The 16,505-nt window shown below is 46.9% G+C and overlaps 1 protein-coding gene across 1 annotated transcript; it reads right to left on the bottom strand.

The window, feature by feature from the left end:
* Positions 1-2,565: 2,565 nt before the first annotated feature.
* sstr1b (somatostatin receptor 1b) lies at positions 2,566-15,203 on the bottom strand. Its single transcript, XM_029140728.3, has 3 exons — positions 14,927-15,203; positions 3,924-8,692; positions 2,566-3,826 (listed from the first exon to the last, which is right to left on the bottom strand). Exon 2 carries the CDS (start codon positions 8,178-8,180, stop codon positions 7,074-7,076), a length of 1,107 nt encoding a protein of 368 aa, XP_028996561.1. The 5' UTR covers positions 8,181-8,692; positions 14,927-15,203; the 3' UTR covers positions 2,566-3,826; positions 3,924-7,073.
* Between the last annotated feature and the right edge of the window lie 1,302 nt (positions 15,204-16,505).

Here is a 16,505-nt window from a genome sequence, read left to right as displayed (position 1 = left end):
GCTAAAGGCCAGTGTTGGATTCAGCAGCGACGCTAAACTGCTTGTGTTTGATCAAATTTAGTGAAAGCAACCATTTGGTGTATTTAGGTAATAAGCTATGTAGAGTTCTGCAGACTGAGGACTCTTAAAAAAAAGGGAAATTAGATTTTGAGCGAATACAAATTTAAGCTTCACTCTCTGCAGCAGCAGGTAAAATATTTACAATGGCTTAATGCACAGTTTTCTAGTGACCGTTGTAACTAATGGTAGCAGTACGACAGCCTTTCTGAGCTCAAGGACACTTCCACAAGTAGCCGGGAGGAGCAGTAACCCCACCGACCCTCGGATTCCTGGAGGAACGTCCACCGGGCCACCGCGACAGCTCAAGAGTGACGACATAGACCTCTCCCACGACATACAGTACAGTAGCGCTCCTATAATAGCACATTAGCTACTCGTGCTGTAATCCACCAATCTGACAGGAGGTAATGGTAAAGATGACTCCAAATCACACAGTTGCTGGTGTTATCTACCCCATCAGAGCACATCGACCATGATGAGGTTATTTCCTGGTGTGAGACAATATCCTCCCGTCTCCACTCAATATCCTCTGTCTCCACTTTGTCCTTATCTGGATGTTGTTGATGACGACTGGGCCCGAGTTTTCACCTGAGGAGAGCGCGGCTATTTAAAGACGAGCCCAGATGTGCATCCACAGCTTCCGCCTCATCATCTATTTAGTCCGAATCAGAGGCAAAAATACGAACCCCCTCACCTCGTCCACTCGCTCCCCCCCCGAAAACCCAAAACCCTATGATTAATTTAATACCTAGCTGAGCTATAATGAGCTGTTTGCACTCAAACATGGTTAGAGGCTGCTAATATTGACGCTAATTCATCAACCGTGTCTGTGTTTTTCACTCCATTAAACAAACTTAATGACAGAAGTGACAGCTTGTTCAATTGCCTGTCTCCCAGCAAATCCATGTGCTCCCTGTGTCTGCACTCGGCCATGTCTTCGCCAGCGAGTCTAAGGCCTGATGTTCCCTAATGAGCCAATGGTGGGCAGACGATTCGCCCTTTTGTTTACTAAACTCAGCGTCTGCTGTTGGATTCATGCACAAAACCGAGATAAAACATGTTTATGATCGAGCCTCGTGTCTGTGATGAAGCCACACGTCGCCAAATGTCAATGATATGAAATTCTTAGATCAATAAGTATGTAATGCAACTCTTTTAATTATTTTTTGTGTTTGTTTTCTTTTGTTTTGTTGCCAGTGGCTGCACATTTCTCGTCACGCCTCTTCCCTCTAACCGATATCAGGCTGCGATGACAAATGTGCGTGACGCCAGAACAGAGCTCGGTCATCAAACCCACGCTGCTGCAGCGCTACGCTTTGAAGAGCGACGGGGAGTGGGACCGTTTGCTTTTTGGGGTGAGCTCGTTACTTGCTGCCAAAGGTATTTCTCATGCCAAATTATGTGTGTAACTGTACAAATGATCAGAAAACACAAAGCAATGAGCAGCAGAGGCAAAATAGGACATTGGAGTCGTGCATGTTTCATACACGTAGTGAAACGCTGCAGCTGATTCAGAGACTCCCTGTAAGTCTCCATAAAGGTCAAGTGTCCACAGGCAGCAGAGCGCGACAAACCACCACACGCACAGACACACAAACTACACACTGCTGTGGCAGACTGCCCCTCGCCTCTGTTCCCTTGGCTGTTACAGTTTACTGCAATTGTTTGTTGGATTGTTTGTTGGAATCTCAGCCCGATAAAAATTCATTTTTGTCATTACTTTACTTTGTGTGACTTCTTGATAGAGCAACAAGTCGGTGCCACTTGGGGACCAGGTTTGTTGTTCGACAGATGATTTGTTGGTGAACTGGTCCAGAAGCAATCAGTCTGAACCAGTCCTGGTTGCGGCTTTGGAAAAAAAGGGGAATTTAAACATGTCAGACTAATTAAAATTCTGAAACTCTGAAATCATCCTGAAAGACGGGGTTTGGTCGGTAACATACATTTTTAATTAGTTATATCTGAGCCCTCCAAACGCTGCCCTGCTCAGAGAGGGAAATGCGCCGTAGAATCACCCTGGGAGGGTTTTATCTCTACGAAGCACCGTGGGGTAATTCCTGAAACGACGGTATTAATGTGTTCAGCAGAGACTGAACGAGGATGGAGCCAATGCTCATGAATATATAAATGAGCAAATCAGCTTTCACTTTAACTCCACCTAAAGAAAGGTTCCATTACAGTATAACAACACTTCACTCACCCAACACCAACACCGGCAAATGTATATCAGCTCCTCAAGCTTTTTCCATTTACACCGGTGTCAGCGTTTGCTCACGCAGCTGCAGCCGGTGGCTTATCACAGCACCATGCGACCAGGCATTTCAATGATTGATTTATGGTTTATATTCAAACAACACCAAGAATGGAATTGAAGACCTGCATCATGTCATACCATGCACTTTCAGGAAAACACAATAAAACCACAGTGTAAGCTTTTTTCAATGGGAGGGAAAATGCTGTAGGAGCCAAGAGTACATTTGGAATGTGATTAAAAAAACAGAGAAACACTCTCAGTTTCTCTTTTATTGAGAAGCTACAATCCACAAATAGTCTCAACTACAGTCGATAAATAAATAGATGTCACATACCCAGATTTTTTATTTGTTACAACTTTAATCCTCCTGAAGATGAAGACCCACTTCATGTGTTTTGAAGCAGCGAAGGGACGAGAGTCACAAGTTGGGATTTAAGGTCGGAGCTGTTTATCACACACGCTGGTGCGGTAGGCTGGTACAGTCGGAGAAAGCCAGCTTGTGTTTGCTAATGTGCTCCCTAGCTGGTGGTATTAGTGACTCACGCTTGCCACAGTATGGTGAAGCTGAGCGAGGAGCTCACCCTCGCTGGTTCACACACACAGAACAGAGAACGCTCCTCTGACGGACGGACGCTGACTGACTCCTACATTCCTGGCTTTGTCGAGACCCAACACACAGCGTGTTTTTTTTTTTTCGCCGAGTGCAAGCGCAGCTGTTTGGGCAGTAATCTTCAGGGAGTGCAGGCGCACTTTGATCGCGGTGCCAGGCTTGTGTCAGGGTTCTGGAGCCCTCACGCGTCCCAGGGTGCACCGTAGCGCGCTGCGGTCGCCGGCGCCTCGCCCCCCCGTGGATCCGAGGTGCTCTGTCGAACCACGAAAGCCTGCAGGGGCCTGATGTAACCGGAGCGGCGCCGCTCTTACGCCCGGAGGCCCGACGACAGCGCGGAGGGAGGAGGGGAAAGTTAGGACGCAACATGGGGGGTGTGCGACTCTATTGTGTGATGCTCAGAGAGTTACTGGTAGCTTAATGTGAACCGGGCTGAAATCCTTCATACATCACGCCTGCATTGGTCACATACAGTCATTGCCTTTTCAACTGTTTTAATGAGCTTTTATGTATACCATTTTTAATTAAGCCACCTACACAAGGAACAGCTGTAAGATAAGGTACAATAAACCTTTGTTTGTCCTGATGTGACAGAATTTCTATGTTAAAGTAGCAAAGAATGAACAAATGGAGGAAAAATCTATAATATGCAGTAGTCCTGAAACGGTTCTCGTTACTGTCTGACAATGTCACGTCGACAATGGCAGCGTCGTCTTCTGCAGACGACAGCCGGAGCCTGAGTTGAACAAAGCGTCTGCAGCGTAGACGCCTCCAGCAGCCGGGCGATGCTCAGATAAAGGTGCCTCCTGGAGGACGGAGGCTGTGGATCCCTGGCGTAAAACAAAAGGGCCGCGGTCGCTCACGCGTTCACGCGTTCACGCTCGCTTCAGGAAGGAGAACACGACCTGGCGAGAAGGTACAAAAATAAGACCACATACAGTAACAGATGTGTATACACACTGGTCTCATCAGGTGACGCAAATCCATGTCATCTTCACTGACCAGTGATGCTCGCAGCCACATGGCGGATCCTTTCACACGCCACCCGTCGTCCGTGGAGAAACCAGACCTGCTCCCGTGGCGTTTGTCATTTGGACCACGGGGCGCTGCTCAGGAATGTGACAGAACAACACTCGTGAAGAGAATAATCAGTTTAAAGGAGAAAGGAGAAAAAAAGCATTTAGAAACATGAGGTAATGGAGAATACTTGTCCTCTAATAAACACAGACTCATTTGGCTGCGAGTGTTCATCCGTGTCCTAACCAGAGGTCAGTCGCATTAACCCACATTAAGGTCAGTCATGCTCGTGTTGCTCATTCTGCTAAGTGAGGGCTGGTGGGGTCACGGCCCCTTTGCTTGGCATCACTCCAAAGACCGGGAGCATGTGGACCTGGACTCGGCCGCGTAGGTTTGAACTCAATTCTTTGTCACTGTCACTGAAAATCCATGAAATCTTCTCGCCAACGTTTGAATTGAAATGTCAGGCAGGAGAGTTAAGGCGTCATGCGCTGTGTACGGACGGGCCGACGGACAGAGAGAGACAAATTCGAAGCAGATGTGTGGGAGCCCCATCCAGAGCGACGCTCTTCACTCAGACACTACTGTTTTGTTCTCAGCTGGGATCTGTCTCCGGCTCCATTTGCAAATCAGATGGAAAGGACAGAAGGATGTGGGGCTTCTCAGTGCTGCTCAAATATTGGTACTGTTACTTGACCCTGAAATGCTTCTTTCATGAAAATGCAATAAGCAGCAATAGAAATACTGTAGATTCATTAAAGGACCAGTCATAACAGTCGTTTAACAAAGGGTTTGTTCATATTCCTTAAACGTTCCAATAGAGAGCTGCACTCACAGCAACAGTCTTTGACAGGATTTGTTAAGTCACTGCATTATTGGTGCTTTATAAACTGTTTTTTGAATAAAAGAGATTTAAAGATTCAGCACTTAGCATTCGTCCTTGATAAATTCTCCAAAGCAGGAGAAATATCCCAGATAAGTAACTGATTTATCAATGTTCAGTTAGTGTTTTTGTACACTTAGCAGCAGACCAAATTTTTGCAGCTAGCTGCAGATTTAAAAGCATCAGCAACCGGCTCCACGCAGCGTGTGATGAGACTTTTCAGCGGTACAGTTGTCACTGGATGTTCCCCAAACTTTTACTCCTAAACAAACACGATCTTTTCGGGCTGAACGCAGTGAGCGACGGCAGCTGCAGCAGAGCGCTGCGTTTCCTCCAAACATTTTGTAGACAGCCAAAGGTTAGTATGTGTTTTGTGTCTAATTCTGCCTCCTCCTGCTGCTTTCTGTAGTTTTTATCTGATTCATCTGTTTATTGTTGTTCGCTGCTCTTTTGCAGGCAGTGGGGAGATTTAGTAACCATTGCTCAAGACAACAGATAGATGATGTGATATTCAGAGACCTTTAGAGACGTGTTTCCCGTCACTCATCCTATTATGTTTGGTGCTGTTGTGCTGTGTTTCCTATTTCCCTTAGTGCTCGCTTGGTGCCAGGCCTCTTGATGGATGCTAGTCCTGGGTGCTGTTATTTTCCAACTCCCGTCGCTGCTCCATTTGGAGCGTTTTGTATTCATTCTCTACCTGTAACATCCCTTAATGTTATTACAAAGTCATTGGCCTAAAATACTTTATGCTGACTCGCAGCCAGGCCCCTGACCACGAATGTCAAATGATATCAGATGTGAGTGGAGCCATCAGGATTTCTCCTACATCAACTTCTCTTCGCCGGCTCCTCATAAAATCCGAGATTGAATTAAAAGTCTGTCTCCTTTACTTAAAAGGCACTTAATGATGTGGCTCCATTTGACTTTAAAAACGTCATAACAGTACGCGTCTCTGTCAAAGTGCTGGTCTCCTTGTGGTCTCGTCTGCCTCGGGCCAGACTCGCCAGCCTGCGTTTCGTCTTGCAGCTCTTGTACTTTTCCAGTCACCCAGCAGCGGCAGATGGCCGCCCGCCCTGAGGTTGACCTGCTAGAGGTTATCCCGTCTACCTGTATTTGCTAGACTTTCTGTCTAATCCATAAAGTATTTAGTCTATACATAAATTACAAACAGATTTGATCTACAATATTGAACAAAATTACAGTAAGAACTGTATGATTACAACACAGTGTAGCTGCTCACGCTGTTGCACTAACATAAAAGAGAAACCATATCCACAATTACCTGCACGACACACGTTAGATACAACAAACATGCACAACCAGTGAGGAAATAATGCTAATCCTTGACTAGATGTAGAGTCTAGGAATGAACTGGGTATTGGCTTGTTAGACGTTTGGGTTTATGCTAATGAACATACAAATAAAATTTAGTGTTCTAGATTTTAATAATTTATTCATTTTTGTATCTGTATGTACAGCTCAATTGTTTAAACAACATGGAAGATAGCACCTTTCATATCAATTGATTGAAAGAGAAAACTATATTAGAACATATGACAGAGGGCCCTGTAAGGTTCAGGACATTTAGATCTGGGTTTGCCAGTAAAGAAGGAAACACATTCAGAGTCGCTGCACAAAAATTTGGCATATCAAACATAACAGCATACGCAGGATGGGAAACAGCAACAGCTGATGACAGGAGCATTGTGGGAGAAACAAAAACGAAACAATCACCGAAAGCGTTCACATAACAGGGGAGGAGATCTCACACTTCACAATATAGAGGCCGCAACACATGATCTGAGGTGTGAAGCAGTAGAGCGAGTACAGCGATAAGCCACGAAACGTCTGGAACAAAGCTCTTACAGGTTGATCAGGCCACGGTTAGCTAACACCAAACTAATGGCAAAAAGCAATGGGGGCAAATGAAAGGACCGGCTTATGATCCAAACCAAATAAGCTCGTTTGTGAATCGTGGCGCAGCTACTTTCCAGACCTGAGGTGAACTCGTGTCTGCTTTGATCCCGTGTGCAGCAAAAACGAATCAGTTAGCATTGTTGCTGCAATAGCATCTGAAAGAGGTGTGACCTGTCCCGTTTGGCACGTTGTGGCACATGTGTGTCCTTCATCACATATTATATAAATGTATGTACTCTATACATGTATACAGCTCAATTAATTCATTCAACCTCTGTGTGCTACCATGAAGTTGTGGTGGTTTCACTCAGTCTCGTCCTGGTTGGAGGTTTCGCTCACACTGTGGTGGTGCGGGTGGTGTAGGTGCCGTTACGGAACACCAGATCGGAGGCCATGCAGTCTTTGGGGAATTCCAGAGGGCTACACGTCGCTTGCCTCTTCAGGTCCACGGCGCAGTAGTCCACCTGCTCCGTGTCCAAGCCGGACTCCAGCCAGCGGAAACACACGATGCGCTGGAAGGAGCGCCGGAAGTTGTCCGACACGAAGCCGTACAGGATGGGATTGGCGCCGCTGTTGGCGTAGCTGAGGATGACGAAGAGCTGCGTGACCATGGGGTCGGGGGGCCGGTGAAAGACGCTGACCAGCTGCACGATGTAGAAGGGCATCCAGCAGAGGACAAACACCGCCACCACCAGCAGCACCATGCGCGTGATCTTCTTCTCTGAGCGGCGCCGCTGGAGCCAGCCGGCCTTCAGCCCCACCGCTCGCATCCTGGCCACCATCAGGCAGTAGCACAGGCAGATGGCTCCGACCGGCAGCAGGAAGCCCAGCAGGAAGGTGTAAACCACGAAGGCTTCTGACCACACCGCCTCGGGCCACAGGAAGTTACAGTCCACGCCGCCGTCCTGCGCCGGGACGGTGTCGGCGAAGATGATGATGGGCAAGATGACGACGAGCGACAGCCCCCACACGCACACGTTGACCACCTTGGCCACGGTGGGCCGGCGGTAGCGGGCCGCCTTGATGGGGTGCACGACGGCCACGTAGCGGTCCACGCTGAGCACGGTCAGGCAGAAGATGGAGGTGAACATGTTGATGCCGTCCACGCTGAGCACCAGGCGGCACATCAGCGAGCCGAACGGCCAGTGGCGGATGGCGGCCGACGTGGCCAGGAACGGCACGCTCAGCATGAAGAGCTCGTCGGCGATGGCCAGGTTGAGGATGTAGATGTTGGTGGCCGTCTTCATTTTGGCGTATTTCAGGATGACGTAGATGACCATGGCGTTGCCGGTGAGACCTACGCAGCAGACCAGGGCGTAGATGGAGGGGATGATGATCTTACTGGCGTCGGCCTCGTGGTAATAGTCCTCATAGTCGGCGCTGGTGTTGTAGGGGAAGCCTGTGGGATCGACCCCAAAGTCCTGGCTCCCATTAAAATCCATTGTCACTGGATCTCAAGCCTAGGTTAAACTAAACCTTGGTTCTCGTGGCCATAAAAGCAGTAGCTGCAGCTTAGCAACAGAGTCTTTTACTCTAAAAACAATTTCGGCCCGTTTATCTTTGGAACATAGACACTGCTGCAACAGAAATGCCCTTTGTTCCAACTCACCACATTACATATGTCTTTGATTTTCCTTGGCCTCTCGCGTCTTTGCTTGTCAAGCGATATCTCATTGTGAATTCCAGGCAAGGCTGATCAATCTTTTCTAGATATGGAAAAACTCTCCAGATAAGGCCACCTGGACATGCGAGCGCCCCATCTGTTGATTAATTCCAGCAGGTCAGGCTACATCGCGAGTTGGAAGGCGGTGGTGTTTAGCCGCTGGCCCCGTGTTGTCTCTTTGATGGAGCCTCGCAGTCGATGCAGAGCGCGGAGAAATCCCAAGCTCTCCGCAGAAGCTGCTCCTCGGGGGGACGTTATGCTCCTGTTTTTCGTGACCTGAATCACAACAGCCTGTGGAAAAACAAAGCACTGTCACTTAATTTGCCTCTGACAGTCGCAGGCGCAACTTCAAAGTACAGTACAAATAAGTCTCACCTAAAGGGACCCGCTAGGGTTTGGCTGACACCAGTGTCGGGGTCTCAGCACATTCCTTCAAATGATCTGACGCTTTGTCAGACAGTTTTATATAAACATGAAACAGCGAGTTTGACAGAGTCTTTGCACCAACACTGACTGTCAATAGGCTTGATGTGGTAAATATCCCTGGACAGATCATTTGTTCAGTTGTCTGCCTGTCACAACTGTAGATGCTTCTTTGGGTTCTTCATATAATAAATAACCTGTAATAAAATGTACAGCATGCGCTCTGTCTGTACATCTGCCTTCGTCCATTTTTTTACCATTACAGCTTTTGTTTTTTGGAGGGGGGGGGCGTCTGTGGAAACAGCTGCCTGGATGTTATTCATGGAGACTGATTGATGACAGTTTTAAAGTTGACTTACAACAACCTATACGACCATGTAGAGGTTCGACACACACGGGACCATTAAAGGGGGCAGTTGAAACATATGCCGCCCCGATCCACCAAAGGAATGTCAGACTTCAAGACGCTCGCAAGGGAGACGATAAAAACCTGACTGACAATAACTCAAAGATGAAACCATGCATTTAGGACGATAACAGGGATAAAGTATCCATGCCTGGCAAGACTGAAATGGATATTACGATGAATCATTGCTTTGATTAAGATGAGGGGAATCCCATCTTGGGTCTTCCTGGGCTCATCCCTCCACTTGTCTCTATGTCCCTAGTGACATTTTCTGCAGCACCAGACTTGGAGGATCGCACCCAAATGAAAAATATGTACACTGTAAACGACGCTAACAGATATTCACCATATGCTAAAAACCCTTCTGTGACAAAATGTTCTAGTAGAAAACAATGCATGAAGAAGCTGCTGCTGCTTCATGACCAGACCCATGGTTTTGTTTCCTCTGCGCTGTTGTCGTGCAGGGTTTTGTCGTGTTGTATTGTGTTACGCTAAAAGACCTCCCAGCGTGAACGGTCTTAATTTTTGTACGGCAACAGACTTCTCATCTTTGCAAATGCAGACAAAGGAAGGTTCCTCATTGCGCGCAGGGGAACACTCGCCTAAATTATTCTGCTAGTTCTTTTCAGTGGTGCAGCAGCATTAGACCGGACTGAAACTGCGCGCGTGATAAAAGTCCGTAGTGGTACCGGGCCTCTTACTGGTAAATGAGCAGAGATAGAGCCTGTACAGGCTGCGCTGTCAAACGAACGCAGCTCCTGGCCCCGCGTCCCTGCTGCAGCGGTCGCGCCGAGGAACATGTGCAACGCTAATGCGGGGTCCGATGATGGCGTCGATCAGCCGCAGCATAACGAGACGTGCACCTATTACACGGTTTCTCTGCCTGGATAATTACCAGGGTACCGACGTGACACAATCTCCTTCCAGAGCCATCTGGTCGCCCTGCTGTCGCTGACTCCCAGCCTGGTGGAAGTTAGCGACCGCCAGCACACGCACAGAAAGTATGTGGTGCCGTACCGTGACACCGCTGTTGATGGTGACACCAGCCACAGCTGGGAACATCCCAGCATCCCAGCAGCTGTGATGAAGCCATGGGCACCAAGGCTTGTTCCACTCCAGTGCTTTTCTTAGTGGTTTCTTGGTGGGAGTGATGAGGTCAGAGTCTAATCACTGTGTTCTGCAATTACATAAGAAGCAAGTGTGTGTGGGTGGGCGCCTGGACTTAGACGTGAGTGCTTCCTTTTGTTTACAAAGCACTTTTGTCTGATCTTTTCTTTTTATATTTCACCGCTCGTCCTCCTGCGATAGAACGACTACCTGCGGCTCCGCGTACGAATCGAGCCAAACGTTTCCGTCACAGCCTCTGGCACCGTCCCAGCGACTGGGAGAACAGCGAGCTGCAATCAGATGAGGACGCCGCCTCATTATATCGGCCTCGTACGGTAAACCTCCCCCTGTCCCGTCAAGCTGAGTGTGGCCGCATCCTGAGCGCGACGGGAAAATTGGATTGCTGGAAAAAAACCCGCCGCTACGGCCGACGCCGAGCACTTAGGCGGCACTTTGCACTGATTCACTACAGGCCATTCACACACACTCAAATATCGATGGCCTTAATCTCCACGGGCACCTTTGCATCAGTGTCTTGCTGAAGGACACGGTGACATATGGCAGGAGCCGGGGGTCCAATCGCGACCCCATGACAACCACAATAAAGGCCTGTTTGTTTATACAAGGGTCTGCAGCAAATCTTCCGAGGCCGGTGTTCTTTTAAATGAATGAATGTTGGGTTATGTTGAAACGAAGAGACATTATTTGTTCCCACAGGGTCAATGAAAGTTTTCAAGTACACAGAGTTCAGTCGTGTTGTTTCAGGTATCATTTAGTTTGTCTTTCTTTGACTACAACATCTATTCCTCCCAAAAACCGTGCGTCGGTTTCTCTAACGATCGCCAGTCAAAACCAAAGGGAGCGTCTCACACGCGCTCACGCGTTCCATTAATCTCCAGAGCACAGCTAAAATTGCCCTCCCATTTTCATAATCATGTAGCCGGTGGAACGACGCGGGGAAAATGAACTGTGCGGGTGAGAGTGCTCTGAATCCCCATCATTGGCATTCTCCTCACTCGCCGCCGCCGTACAGTACGATTTACACACCGGACCCATCTTCATCTCGTTTCACATGACATGGCTGCGGCTCGCAGTCTGAAGTGCAGCCTTTAATTAATTATGAAAAAGCCCCACCTTCGCCCCTGTGTTCCAGGCTGAGGTGTGTGTGGAGGAAATGAGAGAGAATGGAGAAAGCTACAGTATGCTGTTATGTGTGTGTATAGTCAAGATCTCATTATCTCCAAGAAAGCAGGCGTGTGCATGAGGAGAAGCTTTATACTGCAGATCTATGGGGGTTCACACAAGCCTTGACGCTCTGTTCACAACGTCTTGTGAACCAAACGAAGTCAACATGTCACACTGGACGTGCAAGTGACGAAAACAGACATGATGTACCCATCGTTGCCGTGGTTGAGTCCCAGCGGAGCGCGAGGCGCGCTGGACTCGGCCGAGCGCGAGGCGACAGCCGACAACGTACGAGTTGAGGAGGCGTTGCACTGCAGCCGCCGCTCCTGACAGAGACACGCGGCGGCTGTCAGAGGGTTCGTCTCCTCCACTGAGCTGCAGCACGGAAGCAAAACAACGGCGGCGCCCGTCAAGTCATGTTAATAAAGACACAGCACTGTGTTAAGCGCGTTCCTTGCAATAGTATTGTTTTAAACTACTTAAGCATTTCAGCATCAGGAGACGAAGGAGACAAATGAGATTTAGTGTGTAAAGCGTCAAAGTCTAAGGGGAGTAATATTGAAAACTTGATTAAAAGTAATACGATGCCATGGGTCACAACCTCTGAAAAATGTAAAGAAAGAGGAGTCGCAAACAAAATAAATGTTCATTCGTCTTATTTTGGAAACTGGAGCACTCCTTCATCTCACTGACACGCAGGACTGAGTGACACCGGGCAAGTTAATTTCAGATTGACTTTCGCCGACCAAACACAGCGTTTATCTATCAGGAGGAATCAAGAGGAATAATAAGTTTTCCCTAAATGTGCTGATTTAATTAGCTTGGCTGAATTTAATTAGACAGCACAGAAAGCTGAGCAGCGCTGAAGTCTCCTGAGTGCATTTAGGACAGAAATGGATGTGTAATTTCTTTTATGTTGACACTTTCTCACGTGTTCCGACTCTTCCTCTTTCTAAGTTGGACTCTGAAGTGTTACTTAAAAGACCCATCTTAATAATGCACCGTTAATTACAACATCCACACCCGCTTTTAGGGGCTCTGCTATCACTGTAAATTGGACTCTAGTGCCTATAGAGTGTCTCAGACCTGGAGTGTAACTGATAAAAAAAACCCCTCCTCTGTGAGCGCAAATCCAAAATCCTGTAATTAGGCTGCGATTCAAAATGTGACAGTCTGCAGAAACAATTGGCAAACCCCAAATTTATTCTGGCTCTTAAGGAAAAGTGTGCCCTTGCAATTTCCTGCAGGTGTTTGGGAAGATTGTACGTTCCTGAGAATGTCAGGTGGCGCACGCAGAGTCTTTCTGGGGACCTGGCTTCAAAGGGACATGCTCAGGGGCTCCATGTCCTCTTCCTGTGTGCATCCAAACTGAAGGGCAATCCCATTTCCATGGCGATGCGGCGCCATGATATTCCATTGGTACCATATTACCAAAACAAATGAAGTGAAGCTCAGTGAGTGGACGGATGGCAACAGTATATAAATTCCAGCGTGCGTGAAGTTGTACTTATTCACTGATTACAAAGGAATTCAGTCATTAGGTGAATGTTGAAATGTTCTAATCAGTTACTGAATAGAAAAGCTAAGCTGCAGCTACCGCATGGTCTCTTGACGTTTGTTTTACTTGCTGTAGAAACTATGTCTATATTTTATATAAATTACATTTATACTGTGGAATAAATGTAATTGTTTTCCATTCTTCAGACCTCTTTTTGATTTAGTGTTTGCTGCTGCTACACAGCTCAGATATTATTGGTAGCTTTAGTTTATAACAAGGCTTCAAACTACATATAGTTATAAAATGAACCATCAATATCTGGACTTAACCTTAAAGGCTTAGTTTTCCGATATTAGATGACAATATGGATTATTTGATAAAAAAAAGGTCACACTGTAATATAATATATGGCAAAAAACATGTCATAGCATGTGGTTAAAAAAAAAGGTCATAGTACTGTTGGAGCTCTAGTCACTCACCAGGGATCTGCAGCAATGGATAATAAATAACAAGAATGCAATAACATTCCTTGTGTGAAAATCTAGAGGAAGATTAGAGACACACTCATGGGGAACGGCACTGACAAGCTTTGCTGAGCAGACCTGAGTATGCAAATGTGTCCTCTACTACATCAGAAAGATATGACCCCTCCTTGGAGATGCTACAGTACCCTCCTCCTGCTGAGCCCTTTCTGCAAAGTGGCCTTTAATTCTCAGCTGGAAGGAACATGTCAGCACATATTATTATTATTATTATTATTATTATTATTATTATTATTATTATTATTATTATTATTATTATTATTATTATTATTATTATTATTATTATTATTATTATTATTATTATTATTATTATTATTATTATTAGGTGGTTGCTTCTGGAGAGCAAGCTTGTCCATGGCCATCACAGGGTCATTACAGATGTGGACAGACAGCCATTCACTCTCACACCTACGGGCAATTTAAAATCTCCAATTAATCTCCGGCGCCTTTTTGTGTCCTCAAATTGAACCCATTACCTTCTTGCTTAGAGGCAACATAGCAGGAGTGGAAACATTAATGCAGATGTGTGTTTCCTACAGCTGATCTTAACCAGCAGCCGGCGAGATGCTCAGTTCGAACAGATGCATCCTGACTGCAGAGCATGTGAAGTCTGGGACCGAATCCTTTAGTTTGGTGGACGCTGGCAAAGCTGCTGCTCAGAATAAAGATCCACAGCAGGTTGGGTTTGGGATGAGATCATAGAGTCCCTGTTAAAGTCGGGTTGGTTAACCTGCTCTTCTACTTCAGAGTAAGAAAAGTCTACAGTGAGTGTGGCTGTTGAGAGCTTTGTCCCTTGAACATAAAGAGTTGTCTTTTTCTTTGAGGAATCTCTATTAGTAGACAGTATTCTACTGAAGAGGCGAGAGTGAATCATCAGCCTTACAGTTAAATGCACAGTACAGCATTTATGGCAATGTACAAAGAATGTACAGAATCAAGGATGTTACAACGTTACAACACATTTTTACTGTATGTCTAAACATCATTATTGCTTAAGTATTGGGAAAATAACCTATTATACTGTATATGAATATGTTACAGGTTTTCAATAAGTAAAATGATTCACATTTTCTGCTCCAGTGCCCCAAAGCTGAATTTGTGCATGAATTCAGGAAAACATTAACGGCTCAGTCAGAGCGGTAAGTGTTTCCTCCAGTCTGAGGTTTAACACTGAACTGAGAGGATGAGAGCGAACCACCACGCTGTGCTTAGATGCCAGTGGTGTTAGGGGAAGATGAAGGTCAGACAAACACACTGAAGGTGCGCGAAAAGCTTCAAAAGAAGGAAGGAATTCACCTGCTCTGGGTTCAACTCCCACGAACGCGCTGATTGATTCCAAGCGCGTGCAGGTGTGTGGAACTTACCTCACATCTGCGCCTGTGGTCCAGCTGCTGTCCTCCCATCTCAGTGGCGCTGATGATCCACGCCGGCTGTGGACGTGCCCCCCCCCTCCGCGCCTCCCCTGGGAGGTGACCATCGCGTGTTGTCCCTCGCCTGCCCGCCGCCGGCTGCGTATCCGTCGGCATCCACAAAGCTGCGAGCCGCTAAACGCTGCCACAGCCTCTCCAGCCTCTCCGCGCGCTCGCCGTCTGCTCGCTCGCTCGCTCTCTCTCTCCCCCTAAGTGCTGTTAGATGCTTGTTTTTGTAGCGCTGACTCTCTCTCTCTCTCTCTCTCTCTCTGTCTCTATCACCACCACCACCAGCTCCTTTACCTCGCACTTCTCCCGGGGATCGAGTCTGATCTCCATCCCTGCATCAATCTGCCTCAGAGGGACGTACCTCAATGACCGTCCTGAAAAAGATGACTAAAGAAACGAGGTCGAAAACTTGCAAAGCTGAAAGGGCAGAAAATTGGCAACTGATGTGAGAGAGGAAAGGGAAGACGGATTGATGACACAAACAACAGAACAGAATTTGTACTGTTACAGGTAATTTACTGAGTGTGAGCTGAATAAATATGCAAAAAGACGAGCGTTGGTTAAATAATTTGTCCTGATTCAATGAAATTTGCTGAAATGTGTCTCTTAAAGTAAATAATCTACAAGTTATGATTTAGCTGCAAAACCCTATGTCAACATTTATAAAAATGTGTTTGTAATGAACACATCTACTACAATAGCTGAGTCTGTGCCATACAAAAGTCCAATATGACCTAAAGTTCAACCTTTCAACATTAGAGACTATGTAAGTTCACCGCTATAGGTCTGTAGTGAATGAAGCAGGTTGTTGAAGGTGAGGTTATTCACCTGTGTTATTCAAATGCCAACCTGCTCCCAGCAGAGATGTGTGTTACGCTGCATTTATTTATTACCGTGCGGGTGTGATACTCTTGCATTATTGAGGTTTCCGGCCTCGGCCGCAGGTCTGACATCAGCCGCCATCTGGCAGCTGACTGAGCAGTTCGTGTGCAGGTACCAGCGTGAGCTTGTTTACTATCATCTCCGGCGCGGCTGTGGAAACATGGACACCACGGACTCTGGAGCGATTCATATTAAATGCAAAGTGAAACCCGCATCAGAGGGCGTCTACGCACACGGAAGGCAGGGATGATTATTCATGTTTTGAAGCTGAGCCTGAAGCTTGGCTCCGAGCTGAGCAGGTTCACTCTGATAACGCGTGGCTGCCACTCATGTGCTGGTATTACACTGTACTTTTGTTTACTTTCATCATTTCTGCATTAAGTGTGTGCGTGTGTGTGTGTGTGTGTGTGTGTGTGTGTGTGTGTGTGTGTGTGTGTGTGTGTGTGTGGTTGGCATGGCGAACATCGCACATAAGAGATGGATTACAACAGCCCGTTGTTGTTTCCGTGGCAACTGCTCCCAACAGAAGAAAGATGCACCTGGTGCATTCAGCTTAATGGCACATCTGTGCAGATGTTTGCTCAGCTCCATTTCCACCTCACTTGTGTTTTGACCTTTATCAGATTCCTGCAACTGGGCTTCA

Source organism: Betta splendens, chromosome 2 (genome assembly GCF_900634795.4).
Source record: "Betta splendens chromosome 2, fBetSpl5.4, whole genome shotgun sequence".
NCBI classification, from domain to species: domain Eukaryota; kingdom Metazoa; phylum Chordata; class Actinopteri; order Anabantiformes; family Osphronemidae; genus Betta; species Betta splendens.
Note: the sequence above shows the minus strand (reverse complement) of the source record. Positions and strands in the feature narration are given on the sequence as shown.

Excerpts from the sequence above, each read along its gene's own strand:
- sstr1b (XM_029140728.3), bottom strand. The coding sequence starts at position 8,180 with ATGGATTTTAATGGGAGCCAGGACTTTGGGGTCGATCCCACAGGCTTC.